General features: G+C 25.9%; 1 protein-coding gene across 1 annotated transcript; it reads left to right on the top strand.

The window, feature by feature from the left end:
- Positions 1–841: 841 nt before the first annotated feature.
- On the top strand, positions 842–7,333 carry LOC122509988 (uncharacterized protein PFB0765w-like). Its single transcript, XM_043624353.1, has 4 exons — positions 842–934; positions 5,365–6,036; positions 6,241–6,565; positions 7,125–7,333. The coding sequence occupies exons 1-4, from the start codon at positions 842–844 to the stop codon at positions 7,331–7,333; spliced, it is 1,299 nt and encodes a 432-aa protein (XP_043480288.1).
- Positions 7,334–14,624: the final 7,291 nt, after the last annotated feature.

Genomic DNA, 14,624 nt, shown 5'->3' with positions numbered 1-14,624 from the left:
AGTCATGTGGGCATTAAAGTCCCCCATGATCACTAATTTTCCAACCGAAGGTATTTTAAATGTTAGTTCCCTTAACATGTTTTCGGTTATTCTAGAATTAGGGGGTATATACATTTTTTCGAATAGGTATATGTCTTTAACAAAAATGGAAGTGCACCCGGGGAGGAGAGGTTGCGATCGCATCTTATGCAATTATATCCTTTTATTTTAAATTTCGTGATTTTAGATGTGAACTAATGATATGAATAATGATGTGAAATATGATATAGATCCGAATTTGTAGAATCCATGTATTCTTGCTCTTAGGGTGTCCTAATTCCAATATCCCTGACAGATTTCTTTATTGTTCATATAATAGTTTAATACATTTTTATACATGTCAGATAAATTGAGGTTTTCAGGTGTCTAGTTAGTCCCTGACAGATGATAAGAACGCTCCTTATATACCCGCGCAATGAAACGAGTCTTTCACGATTGGTTAGTCATCAGCAGGTGGTGGGAGATTCGCAGAGGCGCTCGGATTCTCGACTGGGAGAAATCGACGCGCGCAAATAATTCTCGGTGGGAGAAGCCTTTTCATTTATTTCAGATTATCCTGTCTCTGTTGATCATGACCACTCGAAAGAATATGCAAAACGGTTTAAATAAATATATTGAACCACTCTTTCTAATAAAGACATTCAGAAAAAACTTCCTGTTTTTACCTTTATGAGTTTGTAAGCCTCCTTAATATCAATAGCGAAATAATTAATATTATTTTATTTATTCTCTCTCTATCCCGACTTTTTTTCAAAGTGAATTTCGATATCATTCGTGAAAGTACGAAAAAAGTGATTGAAAAATGATGAATGAAAGACAAGTGGAAATTAAAACTAGTGGAGCAGTTGCTCTATACACGCAATTAGAGATGAGAAAGAGAAGAGAGGGTGAGAAAGTGAGAGAGAGTTTTATAAAATGCGCAAAAACTCATTTATCTGCTATTGGTTGCGAGAAATGCGTATATATCTTGTACCTATATTGAATACTGCAATCGCAGACGATCGATGAAAATACCTGAAATCAATCGAGGCCATGGTACCATCCTCTTGCATTTGGATTCGAGAGTCTTGAATGCATGACATTCCATACCCGAGAAGATGAGAGAGGGATCATTCTTCAACTTATAGCCGAGTTGAATATATATGAAAGCCAAAAAAAAGCTTTGTCAAAAATTGAATGCACTACATGTGCAAACTTTTCATTTATCCTTAATCGATAAGAATTTTCCTTTGCAAAAATAGAGAGAAGAAAAGAATTTATTTTTTCATTTTTGAATTAACCTTTAAAAAAGAAAATTTCATTTTTATATTAGGTCAAATTTAGGAACAAAATTAAAATTTTTCTATAAAAATTCATTTCGAAGAGAAAAAAAATTTAGATTAATTTCTAATAGAGTAATCCTCACTAAAAAACGTTTTATTGTTAATTTATGATAGAAATAAAGAATTTTCTTTCTCTTTTATTCTAAATATAGAAAATAAAGATAGAATTTTATCTTTTTGACTTTTCATAAATAAAAAATTAAATTTTCAAATGTTTGATATTGCTTTGAAGAGATTATTTTTCCCCATGATCCTGACAAAATGTGGACGCATTTTATTTAGATAAATATAGGTTTAAGATAAAAAAAGGTAAAAGCAAAAAAAAATCCGGACTATGTAGCATTGAAAGAAGGGATCAGACATCAAAAGCCTCGTGCGTTCGCATTTCGATGCTCCTTTTTTTGTACGATAGCAGTGATAAAAGCGTCAAAGAAGATTTCTTGATAGATCACGTCTCTCAAACGGAAATTTTCTAAAAAGATTGTCGTTTAAAAGAGAAAAATTCATTGAAAGTTGAATTTAAACCATTTTCAATCTTTTGGGAGAATTTTTTTCCGACGAAATTATTTTTATAAAATTTAATTTTTTCTAGCTTTCAAAGAGAAGTGTGAAAGTCATTTACTGAAATTTTAATTAGTAAAAAAAACTTCTACAAATTTTGGGTAATTTTATTTTTCTAAAAATAAAATACACTTAGAAGTCGAGGAAAATTAAATTCTAATTAAATTAATTAAAAAATAAAAATGTAAATAACTAACAAATTTTTAATAATTTTTAATCAAATTTCTAGTTAAATTTAATTTTTTTCTAATTTAGATTCATACAAATTTTTGAGGGAGATTAAGAAATTTTAAAGAAAATCCAGGCACTTTAAACTTTACAGTAATTTCCTAATCGGTTAAAAAAATAAAAATTCAAGAAATTATTAACATTGTTTAATAAATAATTCTTTTTTATTAGAGACTTTATACACTACGAGATAGTTTTGTTTCAAAATTAGCTTTTAGCTGTGGATAAAACATGAAACTCAGCAAGTTTATGTTGCTATTGATCCCCGGAGAGTGAGGCAAGGGAAAAATAAAAATGAGATGGGACAAGTCACATTTTTTATCATATCACAAGAGAATAATAAATTTTTCAAGTTACATCATGTTAGATGCATTTGATAAATAACTTGTTTAACAAAAATTATATATAACTAATAAAATTCACAAGCAATCTCTAAGTAATAAAATAAAAAAAAATTTATTATTACACGGTTTTGAAGATGAGAACAAAAGTTTCAAAAAAAATTTTCTCAAAAATATTTATTTCCAGATTTATAATTTTATTTCCTCTTTTATTTATTTTTATTTCATAATTTTTATTTTCTCTCTCTCTCTCTCAAAAATATTCAATTCCATTAATAATTCCAGCAAAATTTAAAAAGTCGAAAAAAATATTTTCATTCAAATCGTTATTTTTTGTCGTAGATAAATTTAATTACACATTTCATATGAAATATGATACGTTTTAAAAAATTTGATGTGATATAAATTTTTATTAATCCTGTGTAATATGAAAAAACAAATAAATCAAATTTTACATATTATTCCCTCGATACTAGAGGATTTTTTAAACATTTATTCTAGAATCATATCATAAAAGATGAATTTATTTTTATTTTCGCATTATAAAATATTTTGTGTATTATTTATAAAGTTACGAAAAATTTGTTTCATTATTTTTATTTTTTGATATTTAATTTTAGAAATGGAAATTTTTATAAAAATAGAAAACATTTTTCATGGGAAATAATAAAATTGTTATAAAAGTTTCATTGAGAATGATTAAACAGGTTACAACCATGATGAAAAATTAAAAGAACCCTTAGCCTCGAGAGTACTTAAGAGCTTTAGAACTTAAAAGCTCGTCTTACAATATTCATATTTTCCAGAAGCAATGAGGAAATGCACTTTCAAGTTTCTATTTTTTTTTCTTTTTTTTCAAAAAAAAGTGTCTGCTGTAGAGAAAAAGTAAGTTTTTTTTAAAAAAAGAAAAACTTGATTTTATAATCCCGAGACTAAATTTCTGTCTGACAAGTCTCGAAAGAAACGAAAAGTAAAAAAAATTTCACTGAACCGTTTTCAGATAAACAAAAAGAAAAAAAAATAAAAGAGAGAAAACTAGTGGCTCTGTGTGATAGACGTTTTTTCAAAGGTTAAGTCAAACTCGTAGATTTGGTATTCGAGACGTGATCAGCATCAAATTCAGTGAAGATAAGGAGTAATAGAAGCTGACTTCAGACTTCTGAAATAAGATAACTTTTCTCTGCTTGTATTTTTCTTAGTTCTCTCTCTCTCTCTCTCTACTTGGTGAAGAAAAAAAATTTCACATTGAATGTGATTTTAACAGAGCCACTTGTTCAGAGCTTCATAATACGAGATTCAATTGAAAAAGAAGGAATGTTCAATAAATAATTTTGACAAGCGAAAATGAAAAAAAAATTACATCCAAAATGTGTCAATATGATTAAGAATGTGGAAGTTTTTCAATTTTCAACGAGCACTTAGGAGCAGTCAATTGAAATTTATACAGGTTTTTTCGATATATTATTTGACATTTTGTTTTATTCATTTAGTCCTCAATTTCACATTTTTAAAAATTTGTTTTCAGGTTATTTTTTCGGAAATTGAAAAAAATTCTTTTTTATTTTTTTAACGATTTTAAGAATTGTTCAAAAAAAGGAAAAAAATTAAATTTTTAAGATCAAATTCAAAAGAAAGACAATTTACAAAAAATATAAATTTAACTTTTAGTTTTAATTACATTAAATGAAAAAATAAGTTTTAATTTTTTTAATTAAAATATATAAAATATATAAATATGGAACAATTAATTAAGTTCCTATTTTCAAAAATAAAAAATTTTCCATAAGATATTTTCTCAAAAAAATTGGAGAAATATTTATTTCATATTTTTTTATAAAGCAAAATTGAATCTAAATTCCACAAAATCAATAACTATGGACAAAATTAAATGAAAGGAAACTTTACAACAACAACAAAATGTAAATTAAAAGCAATTAAAAATTTCTTTTCAGGTTTTTTTCAGAATTTGAAAAAATGTTTATTATTTTCTTTTTTTATACCTAGAGCAAAATGGAATCTATATTTCACAAAATGTGTAATTTATGGATAAAAATAAAATACTAAAAATTGTACCAAAAATGAAAAAAAAATAAAAATCTTTAACAATTGACTATAACTTCTGTTTTTAAATAGAAAAAAATAATTTTTATGAATAAATTTAAGAGAGATTCGATTTACAAAAGAGGGAACATTGAAAGTCATCAAAAAATAAATCAAATAAATAGCTATCAAATATTTTCTTTTTATTTTTGAAATTGAAAAAATTCCTATTCAATTTACAATATTTAATCTCAATTAAAAAGTTTTATCTTTTATAAACAAAATAAGAAGAAGGACAACCATTAAGAAAGAAAAATAGAACAGGAATTTAAAATTGATTAAAATAAAAATATGAAATTTAACTTTTCCATTTTTTAAATTTTATTTATTTATTTACTCTTGCAATTAGAAAAAGTTTTTTAATTTCTTTGAAGGTTATTTCTTAAAAATTAAAATCAATTGTTCTCTTTTCTTTATGGAGCAAAATTGAATTTATTTTTAACAAATTTATTATTTAATGAAAAATTTAAAAGAATAACAATTTTCAAAAGAAAGAGAAATGAAACCAAAAATTAAAGAATTAAAATATCTAACAGTTAATTAATTTGACATTAGAAAATTTTTAAAAATTGCTATTCAGGTTATTTTCTCAAAATTAAAAAAAATAGTTTTTTCCATTTTTCTTTATAAAGTAAATTGAATTTAAATTCGAAAAATTATTTTTATTGACAAATTTAAAAGAAGGAAAATTAAAAAGAAATAGAACAGAACATTAAAAATAAAAAGGTGTAGAAATAAAAAATATATAAATATTTAAACATTGATTGTTTCAGACCAGCCAAAGTACAAAAAAATCAGATAACGACGCATTAAATTCAAAATTTGCAAAATCAATTCGCGATTTTTTGCGTAAAGTGACATTGGCCTTGGATTTAAAAACAAAAGAGGCGGAGGAATTATTTTCCGCTGCAACAAAAAAAATTGAGGACTCAATAAAAGCGAGTAATCAATTTTTAAACAAGGAAATCGAACAATCGAAACAATCAATTTTACAATTAATGCAAATTTCTCAACATCAATTTGATTCACATAAAAATTGTATGAATCAATATAATCGTAATATTGAGAGTGTTAAAAAACAATTTAACAATAAAATTCGCGATTGCAGTGAAAAAACTCTCATTCAACTTGAAACAATTCGCAGTAATTATGAAAATAATTTAGATCAAGTACGTGATTTAAAGAAATTAACAACACGTGCACTCAAGGAATGTTTAAATAAAAAGGAAAGTATAAAAAATTGCGTCGAAACAGAAAATCAAACTGCACATGAGAAATATAGTAAACTTTTGGATAAATTAAAATCATCATCAAACGATTCAATTGAAACTATTGATCAAGTATTGAAATCAGCGAATATTTGCTTTAAAAATGCACAAATTGAAGTTCAAAAAACAATTCCCGGAATTATCGAAAAAATGTCCAATTGCATTAAACAATCAAATGTTAGTTTTGTATTGTTTTCCTGATTTTATGATTTTTTCACCAATATAAAAATTTCATGACAAAAATCTAATTAATTAAATAATTATTTATTTACAATATATTTATTAATTCATTATTTATTGGAATAATTCTTGATTTCTAATTTTTTTAAAAATTTTTTTATTATAATCAATTATTTAATGGATAAAAATAATTTTTTTTAGCAGGAAGGAGATAAAAATTTGGAAAAAATGGAAAGTGACAAAAAAGTGGAAAAATTGAAATCAATAACAATTTCGATAGAATTGCCAAATGAGGAAAATGAAAAAATGGAATGTCTTCATGAAGCACAAAAAGATGCTCTAAATACGGTAAATGTAGTTTTACATGAAATCGAGTCCTCGGAAAAATTTACAGAAACTTTAAAGAAATCGAATAAAAAAAATCCTCACGTACAACAAGTTCTTTATCAAACTCATAAATTATTTCAAGAGGCAAAACGAGTTTTACAAAAATGTACTGATAATAATACGAACAAAAATGCGGAAGGTAATATTATTATTTAAAAAATCTAAAAAATTCCATTTTCTTCGTTTAAAATTATTTTTGACAAATTTTCTAAAAGATTCTTTTGCATAACATTTTTAAACTTAATTTAATACGTCTATTAAAAATAGTTTTGAATTTTGAAAAAAAGTTTATCTTTACTTTTCTTTATTTGAAAGAAATTATTTTATAAAATTCGTTATTAAACAAAAGACAATAATCGTATAATTTCAAATAATTTTTCAATAATAAATTAATAATTAAGGGAATTATTTTATGAAATTATTAATCAACAGAGTGTTAATTAAAATTTCAAATAATTTTTTAATAATAATAACAAAATAACTGATAATTAACAATCAAAATAAATTCACCTAAAAGAGTAATTGATCCTAATGGAAATTATTGTATAAAATTCTTAAACAAAAGTCAATTAAAATCGCCAATTAAGAATGAGAGTGTATCAAGAATAAAATAGAATATAAGAGAAAAAAATATAATAAATCAAAAAAGAACACTCGTTCATTAAAGAATTAAATTATTCTTGTCTTTGAAATTTTAGTCGATATTCTTGAGTGTCTCAGTGACATCTTTGATTCCATAAAATTGAGCAAGTCAGAGATAATAAAAAAGATTGAAACTTTAAGAAATGATGGAAAAAAATCAAACCTTGAATTTGATAAGGCCCTTGAGTGGATATCGTCTGCTGAAGAAAAATTACACAAGCTTAAAGAAATATTTCAAGAGTGTAAAAAATCTGACAAGAAATAAAAGATAGAGAGAAAAAGTAAAAGAAAAGAAACTTGACTCGTTAACAATTACTCATTATTATTCTATGCTAATTTTACTTGGAAAACACAGTCGTTTAATATCATAAGATTCCATTTCTTGATTAAAGTTTTAATTGGAAAATTGCAGACTTGAAAATTTTCCGATTCCTTTGATTAAACAAAATTTTATTAAAAAAATTTATGGTAAAAAGTAATTAAAAGCAGGGGAATTTTTATTAAAAAAAAAATTAAACTTCAGGTATTTATTAAAATTTTTACGTTAATTTTATTTGAAAAATTTATTTATGAATTTACTCGCCATTATATTTTATTTGAAGTTAAAAAACTGGAGTTAATAAATAGTAAACAAAAATTAATTAAAATATTTAGATTTTTTTAATGTAAGTCCGTGTATTGTTAAAATAAATTAAAACCGCTGCCAAGTTGTATATTTTTTTGTATAATTTTGGTGCTCATTTCATGAACACTTTACTTCCTCACAGAAATAAAAATAATAGAAATATACAAATAACTTTTTATAAATATGGTAAAAGTGATTGAATTTTGGGTCAATCAATTTATTTTTAAATACCCTACAAGATAGTTACAATGATTTAATAGTTAAACAAAAATTTTCAAACAAAAAAGTTGAGAAAATGTCATTTTTCACAATTTTCGGATTTTAAAATACCAATAATTTAGAAATTTATTATCGAATTAGGTTTAAAAATAGGTCAATCGAAGCATTTTTTAATGCTCTACAAGTTGATAACGATAATTTTAAAGTTACTTCAATGTTTTTCAACAAAATTTTCAAAAAAGTCTTATTTTCCAAAATTTTTGATTTTTAAAAGTTTAATAACTCCGGTTAATATGGACGAAAAATTTTCAATTAGGGCTCAAAAGATGCGTTTAAAAAAACTCTACAAAATTATGAAAAAACATTTATAGGTGTCCTAACATTTTTTTAAAGTTATGGGCAAAAAACGTTTTTTTGGAAAATTAAAAATCAAAAAAAAATTTAGTTAAACTTTATTAATATATCAGAAAGTACTCTCGCTTTATGTCCGCACGTGAGATCTACAATTTAAAAAAAAATCCAGCCCAAAAGCTCTTCATGATTTCGAGATATTAATGAAAATGTGATGTTTACACACACACACACACACACATACGGAATGACATTTTTTAAAAATGTCATTTTTGAACTCCTGAGGTCAAATAACATAAAGATATGTCAAAAAATCGAACTCAAAAAATTTCGGTATTACAATACTTCCTATATGAGGAAGTAAAATAAATGAAATTAATAATACTTAAAATATAAAATTTTATTCCTACGAATGAAATCGTTACCATTTTTTTTCTTATTTTACTGTTTTTAAAATTAACTTTTTTTATATACATAATTTAATTTAGAAATGCGAATTTTGTAAATTAGAAAAAATTTAACGAATTTTGACAACAAAAAGCAGTATAACAATAGATTTTTTAAAAAAGAAAAATATTTAAGGGAAAAAGCACCACTCCCGACTTTGATCCCTTTAAATTTTAATTATCAAAGATTTGAAGGTTACATTTTTTTCTTGCACCATTTTTAACCCAAAAATACTGGACGACATCACAAACTACTCCTGATGGTTGCACGCCGAGTCTGCTTCGCAATCAAACGAAATTCGAGATAAGTAGGTTTTTCCGCGATTCACACCTTACTTTTTTAACCAATTTTGTAAACTTTTCAATTTGCAAATTTTAAACAGCTGTGTCCTGAATTAATTACTCAAAACGATTAACTTGAAAAATCGGAACATTGTAGAATGAGGAATGAATGAATGTGTGACAGATTGTTTGATTTTTTAAAGTGTTGTGTGAAAAGAAAGATTCGAACTCATAAACCGAGAGATTAAATAGAAAACAAAAAATAATTTTGATCTTTATTTCAATGAAAATTATAAATAAACTTACAAAGGCTAATCAATAAAAGATAAAGTAAAACAAAATTTGTTATTCTCGATATAAAAATTTCAAGATATTTTGAGAAAAAAACAAAAAACTCTCTTATACACGGAGATTCAATTTTCATTGGTGACCTGGTGACTTTATATTAGTCATGCATCACTAGATACAAGTCCCCATCATTTTATTTTCTCAATGAATGAGTGTTAGGCTGGTTGTTTTCACTAATGAGATATGCTGTATTGTCTTCTTGGGGAGTATTGTATCACTCAGACTGTTGTCCTCAAAACCGATGCTTCGGAATTACGTACACTGCTTAAAAATTATATTCCTCTGTACTGAACGATATTTGGATATGTTTTCAAATTAACTTTTTCTTTTACTTTGCAAGCGATGTGAGAAGGTTCATTTCCAAAATATTTAACTCTGCCACTTTAGTAGACGATGTACTTAGGCCAATTTCCAAAATAATACTCTCTTTGATTTTACTTTAATAATCGATGAATCATTTGTAAAAATAAATATTAGAAAAAATAAAAATTCGAGTAATAAAAAATTATTTAAAATATAGAAAAAGTTTTATAACAAAAAATGATATTTCAATCTTAGAAATCTTAGAATTTAGAAAATTTACTCATTATAAATAAATATGATTAGGAACAATAAATTGTATAAGAATTGGTAATTCGGTAATATTAAAATTATATTGAATAGATAATAATTCGGGAAAATAATTATTATAATTATTAACAAATCTATAAAATAATGTTTATTAAAATTGACAATTCGAAAATGAAAATATGAATGTAAATAATAATTTTTATAAATGATAATTCGGTGATTTTAAGATTATAAAAAATATTCTTTCGCATTAATAAACATTCTGTCAATCGATCATTCAAAAACATAATGTTTCTGACAATTATTTTTTCGATTAAAAGAAATTATAATTAATTCTTATTAGATAAAAAAAATTTCTATAAAATAAAGATTTGGAAAATAAAAATTGGAGACTTTTCATGCGCCTCCAGAAAGTATATGAAAAAAGTATTAATCTTAAATATAATTTTAATAGAAGATATAAGGATTAACATAAAATATAGATTACATATAATATATTGAGAGAAAATACACGCGTTAATGTTTATAAACTTGTTTTCCACGTTGAATAAAATTAATAATAATCTACAGATAAAAATTATATGATTTTCAAATTCATAAATTATTTAAAAATTTATTTTCCAAATTAATGAAATAGAAAAAAAATTTTAGTAACTTTGTTATCTATGGAGGGTTGTTGAGATTTAAGAGCCCGGGGTTCAAAATCTCAACAGTATATTTTATGAAAACCGGAGGGACAACATTTATGAGATATCGTCGAAAGCAGGGGAGAAAGCGAAGAGTTAAAATATCAAATTTGAAAAAGAAAAGGGTTTTCCTTGATAAAACTGTGTAGTTTTAATCATTATCATCAGCCCCGAGGTAAGTAATTTAAATATAATTTGATTTTAGCTTTTAATATTTCTTCCCATTAGAAGTTAATTAATAATTTATTGACGCACCCTCCCCTTCAATTAGATGCTGATTTTAGATTTGATTACGATTTAATCATTTAATCAACATACTAATAAAATATTAACATTTGATTGATAACTTCTTATATATATTAATAAATATTAACATAAATAAATAATATTTGTCTTTTTTTACATTTTTGCTTCTAAAAATTATTGGAACAACGAAAACAAATATCGCATTTGCTTAAACATAATTTTATTTATGTTCGTTCTATCTACCTGACGATAAATAATTTTTTCTATTCTATAATCGATACTGGTTGAACCTGTAGCTTTTATATTGACTAACTGCACATAAAATATAGATATTTTAAATGTATAATTCTTAATATGAACGAAAATAAAGCTAGAGAATTGCATACTTTTAAACGTTGCATTTAGTTTCTTTTGCGACTTAGCATTAAGTTTAAAATAAATAATAAAGTTTATCTGATTGATGTTAATATTTTGATGATTATTAATAATTAATTAGTTAGGAAATAAATAAATTAACAATAATTATTAAATAATAAATAATTAGTATTTTGCAATTAATATTATTTAATAACTATTTTGACTTTCTGCTATTTTAATTAATAGAAATTTTAAACAATCTATTTGTAATTAATTCTATGAAATGCAACAGCAAATATAGAATGGTACCTCAAAGCTCTGTTGGGAACTGAAAAGTTAGCAAAAATACTATACGTATATAGCGACACATTGTCCAAGTTAATCAATTTGTGCAAGTACTTCCTATGATCCCGGTAGTAATATTATCCGGAAGAAAGAATAGCACCTTGAGCACTAAGAAGGGAAATCATAGCAAATTCTCCTCCCACGCATCTATCTGAACTGTATAGAGTGGTAGTGCGCTTTCGAGGAGGTATTTTAATTATAATAGGGATTCCACGGCGGTACACCATTGATATATTCGTCTTTCCATCCAATCGGCGTACTTCTAGTTGGTCCGTCACCCTTTGAATCTTCTCCCTCTGTATTAGGGTTTTGTCACTTACATTTAAAGGTTTTCCAGTTCTTTTAAACGAGCTAAAAGGCGGTAAAAAATGAAAATTTTTTATTAAAAAAAATTATGAAGTGCATGTCTTAATTCTGGTATGATAGTAAATATTGTCTATACACATCACATAAAATTATTATTGACAGAAGTCGATAAAGTCGCAAAAAATTGATAAAATTGCAATGATAATGTGCATTTCTGGCAACTTAATTTTTTGACTGTCAATGTCTTTCAAAAGCCGTATACCTACCAATTGCCAGAAGTCAAAATGGTTGCAAAGTTATTAATAGATGAGAAAAAAAAATTATAATATCCGCAGTACTTATAGTTAATCGGAAAATGATATCTGCAGTTAAAATAAGGGCATGGAGATTTGGTATTGATATTCCTGTACGTCAAATTTTCAAAATTCAAAATGGCGCATCAAGTATGAAGGACGAGAATTTTAGAAACTGTTGGATTTCTAAGAAACTTGATATTTGGTGGTTTTTCGGATTCCTGATTACGAATTTTAAAAACACCTTGAAATCCAATTTAATGAGTATAAAGAGAAAATTTTTGTACTTTGTCCGCTATATTAGATTTGTCATTTTGAATTTTGTGAAATAAACTTCAGTTTTGTAATTAGCGAAAATTTTTGTATTTGGTCCGCCATTTTGAATTTTGTAAAACAAACTTCATATTTGTAATCAGCGACCTTAAAAACCCCCTAAAACTCAATTTCTCGAATATAAAGAGGAAATTTTTGTATTCTGTCCGCCATATTGGATCTGCCATTTTGAATTTTGTGAAATAAATTTCAGATTTGTAATCAATGATCTCAAAAACCCCCTAAAACTACATTTCATCATTATAAAATAGTACATTGCGTAACAAGTGTGAACTAGCGGCTTTTTTGGAACGAGCGCTAAGTTTTCGTAACGAGTCGTAGGTGAGGGCGCCTTCGGCGCCCTCACCTACGACTCGTTACGAAAACTTAGCGCTCGTTCCAAAATGCCGCCACACGTGTTGCGCACGATACTTTTCATAACAAAATCATAAAAAGGCGTTGACACTGAAAAACATATATAACTGAAAAGAATGTTGAGAAACGCATACATAAGATTCGGAACACAGAACCACTGTCAAGCGTACTTACTAGCTGATCGCGCGGGGGGGTTCGGGGGGTCTCCCCCCGACGGGGTCCAGAGGCGGAGCCCCGGTCAGGGGGTTCGGGGGGCGAAGCCCCCCGTCTACAAAAAACCAACTCAAAAGAATAATAATAATAATATTCGACATTTCAAAGAATCGCATTTTATAATACCCCAAGCCACCGGACGCGTCGGGGGGCGAAGCCCCCCGAAACCTAGTCGTGTACTTCGACGTATTAATAAAAATAATATCATTAAAGAATAAAAACAGAATTTTTCACACGAGTGATCACGAAAAGGAGGTTAGAAACTCTCAGTATTTGACAGATACTGTGTTGCTGCTGTAAGACACGGTAAATGTAGTTAACTGAACGAAAACATAATCACGCCTCTTCTGGACGGAATTGCAACTACTCGAGCGTTACAAAAATACTCGAACAAGCACAAACAAAGCTCTTTTTTGAACTGAACTGTCATTTGCAGTATTTTCGTAACTACGTACTAAAAAGAATAACTTTACATTGGCCTACGGAGAGACAAATAACGCCATTTTTATGATTGCGTTATGAAAAGAATATTTTTGTATTCGGTCCGCCATATTCAAGATACTAATTGACATTTTACCTTGATTTCTAAAACATTTATATTAACAAATTGTAAGAATATATAGCTATGAAAAGAACTTCCTTATATCTAATTTCAAAATTGTTTAAGCAAATTATTTCTGTAATTTTAAAAAAATAATAGAGGCTTAAAAAACAAAAAAAAATCAACTACTGCATCCACAAAAAACTGTTTAAATAAATTATTTTAATCACAATTTAATTTATACTCTCATTAAATTATCTTGTATGTAATAAAAATTGTAAAAATTAAATAAAATTACATTTTTATTATTTAAGCCACTCCAATTTATTTAAAATAACAAGTTAAACAATTTTGAAATTAGATATAAGGAAGATCTTTTTATAGCTACATATTCTTACAATTTCCTAATATAATTGTTTTAAAAATCAAGGTAAAATGTCAATTAGAATCTTGATTCTATTAAAAGTTAAAAATATTAATAATTTGTTTAAATAGTTATAAAAATTATCATTTGCAAGCCACATTTTTCAGTTTAATTAATTTAAATAAAAAAAATTACAAGATTAAAAAAAATCGAAATTTTAATTTTTTTAAAATAAAAGTTAACAAAAAAAACATTAATTTGTTTAATCAATTGTTTTATATTTACACACTACCCTTTTTTGTATTTAATTATAGGGGAGAGTGGGGCAAACCGGCCATACCTACGGTTTTTTTACTCTTGTGACTAAACGAATCAACCGATTTCATTTTTCGATGGCTTGTTTAAGAGATCATTTAATTGCGCAAGTTTTTCCCATAGGCACGTATACTTTATCTTTTATTGTTTAGTTGCTGTGTTAACTTTAAAAAAATTTGCAAACGGGCCGGTTTGCCCCACCCCCTGGGATAAACCGGCCACCTACGTTTTTTATCTATAATATTGCATTTTTATAATCTACAATAACAACAAACATAAAGAATCATGCGAACAATGCTTGTAATAATGTAAATAATAATACAGGATTGAATTTTAATTAAATAAATAATTTTTTTTAATAA

Source organism: Leptopilina heterotoma, unplaced genomic scaffold (assembly GCF_015476425.1).
Source record: "Leptopilina heterotoma isolate Lh14 unplaced genomic scaffold, ASM1547642v1 Lhet_65, whole genome shotgun sequence".
Taxonomy (NCBI): domain Eukaryota; kingdom Metazoa; phylum Arthropoda; class Insecta; order Hymenoptera; family Figitidae; genus Leptopilina; species Leptopilina heterotoma.
This window is presented reverse-complemented; position numbering and strand designations above follow the sequence as displayed.

Excerpts from the sequence above, each read along its gene's own strand:
- LOC122509988 (XM_043624353.1), top strand. The coding sequence starts at position 842 with ATGATGAATGAAAGACAAGTGGAAATTAAAACTAGTGGAGCAGTTGCT. Across the intron at positions 935-5,364 it reads AGAGAAGAGAGGGTGAGAAA|ACCAGCCAAAGTACAAAAAA; the intron begins GTGAGAGAGAGT and ends TGATTGTTTCAG. Across the intron at positions 6,037-6,240 it reads ATTGCATTAAACAATCAAAT|CAGGAAGGAGATAAAAATTT; the intron begins GTTAGTTTTGTA and ends AATTTTTTTTAG.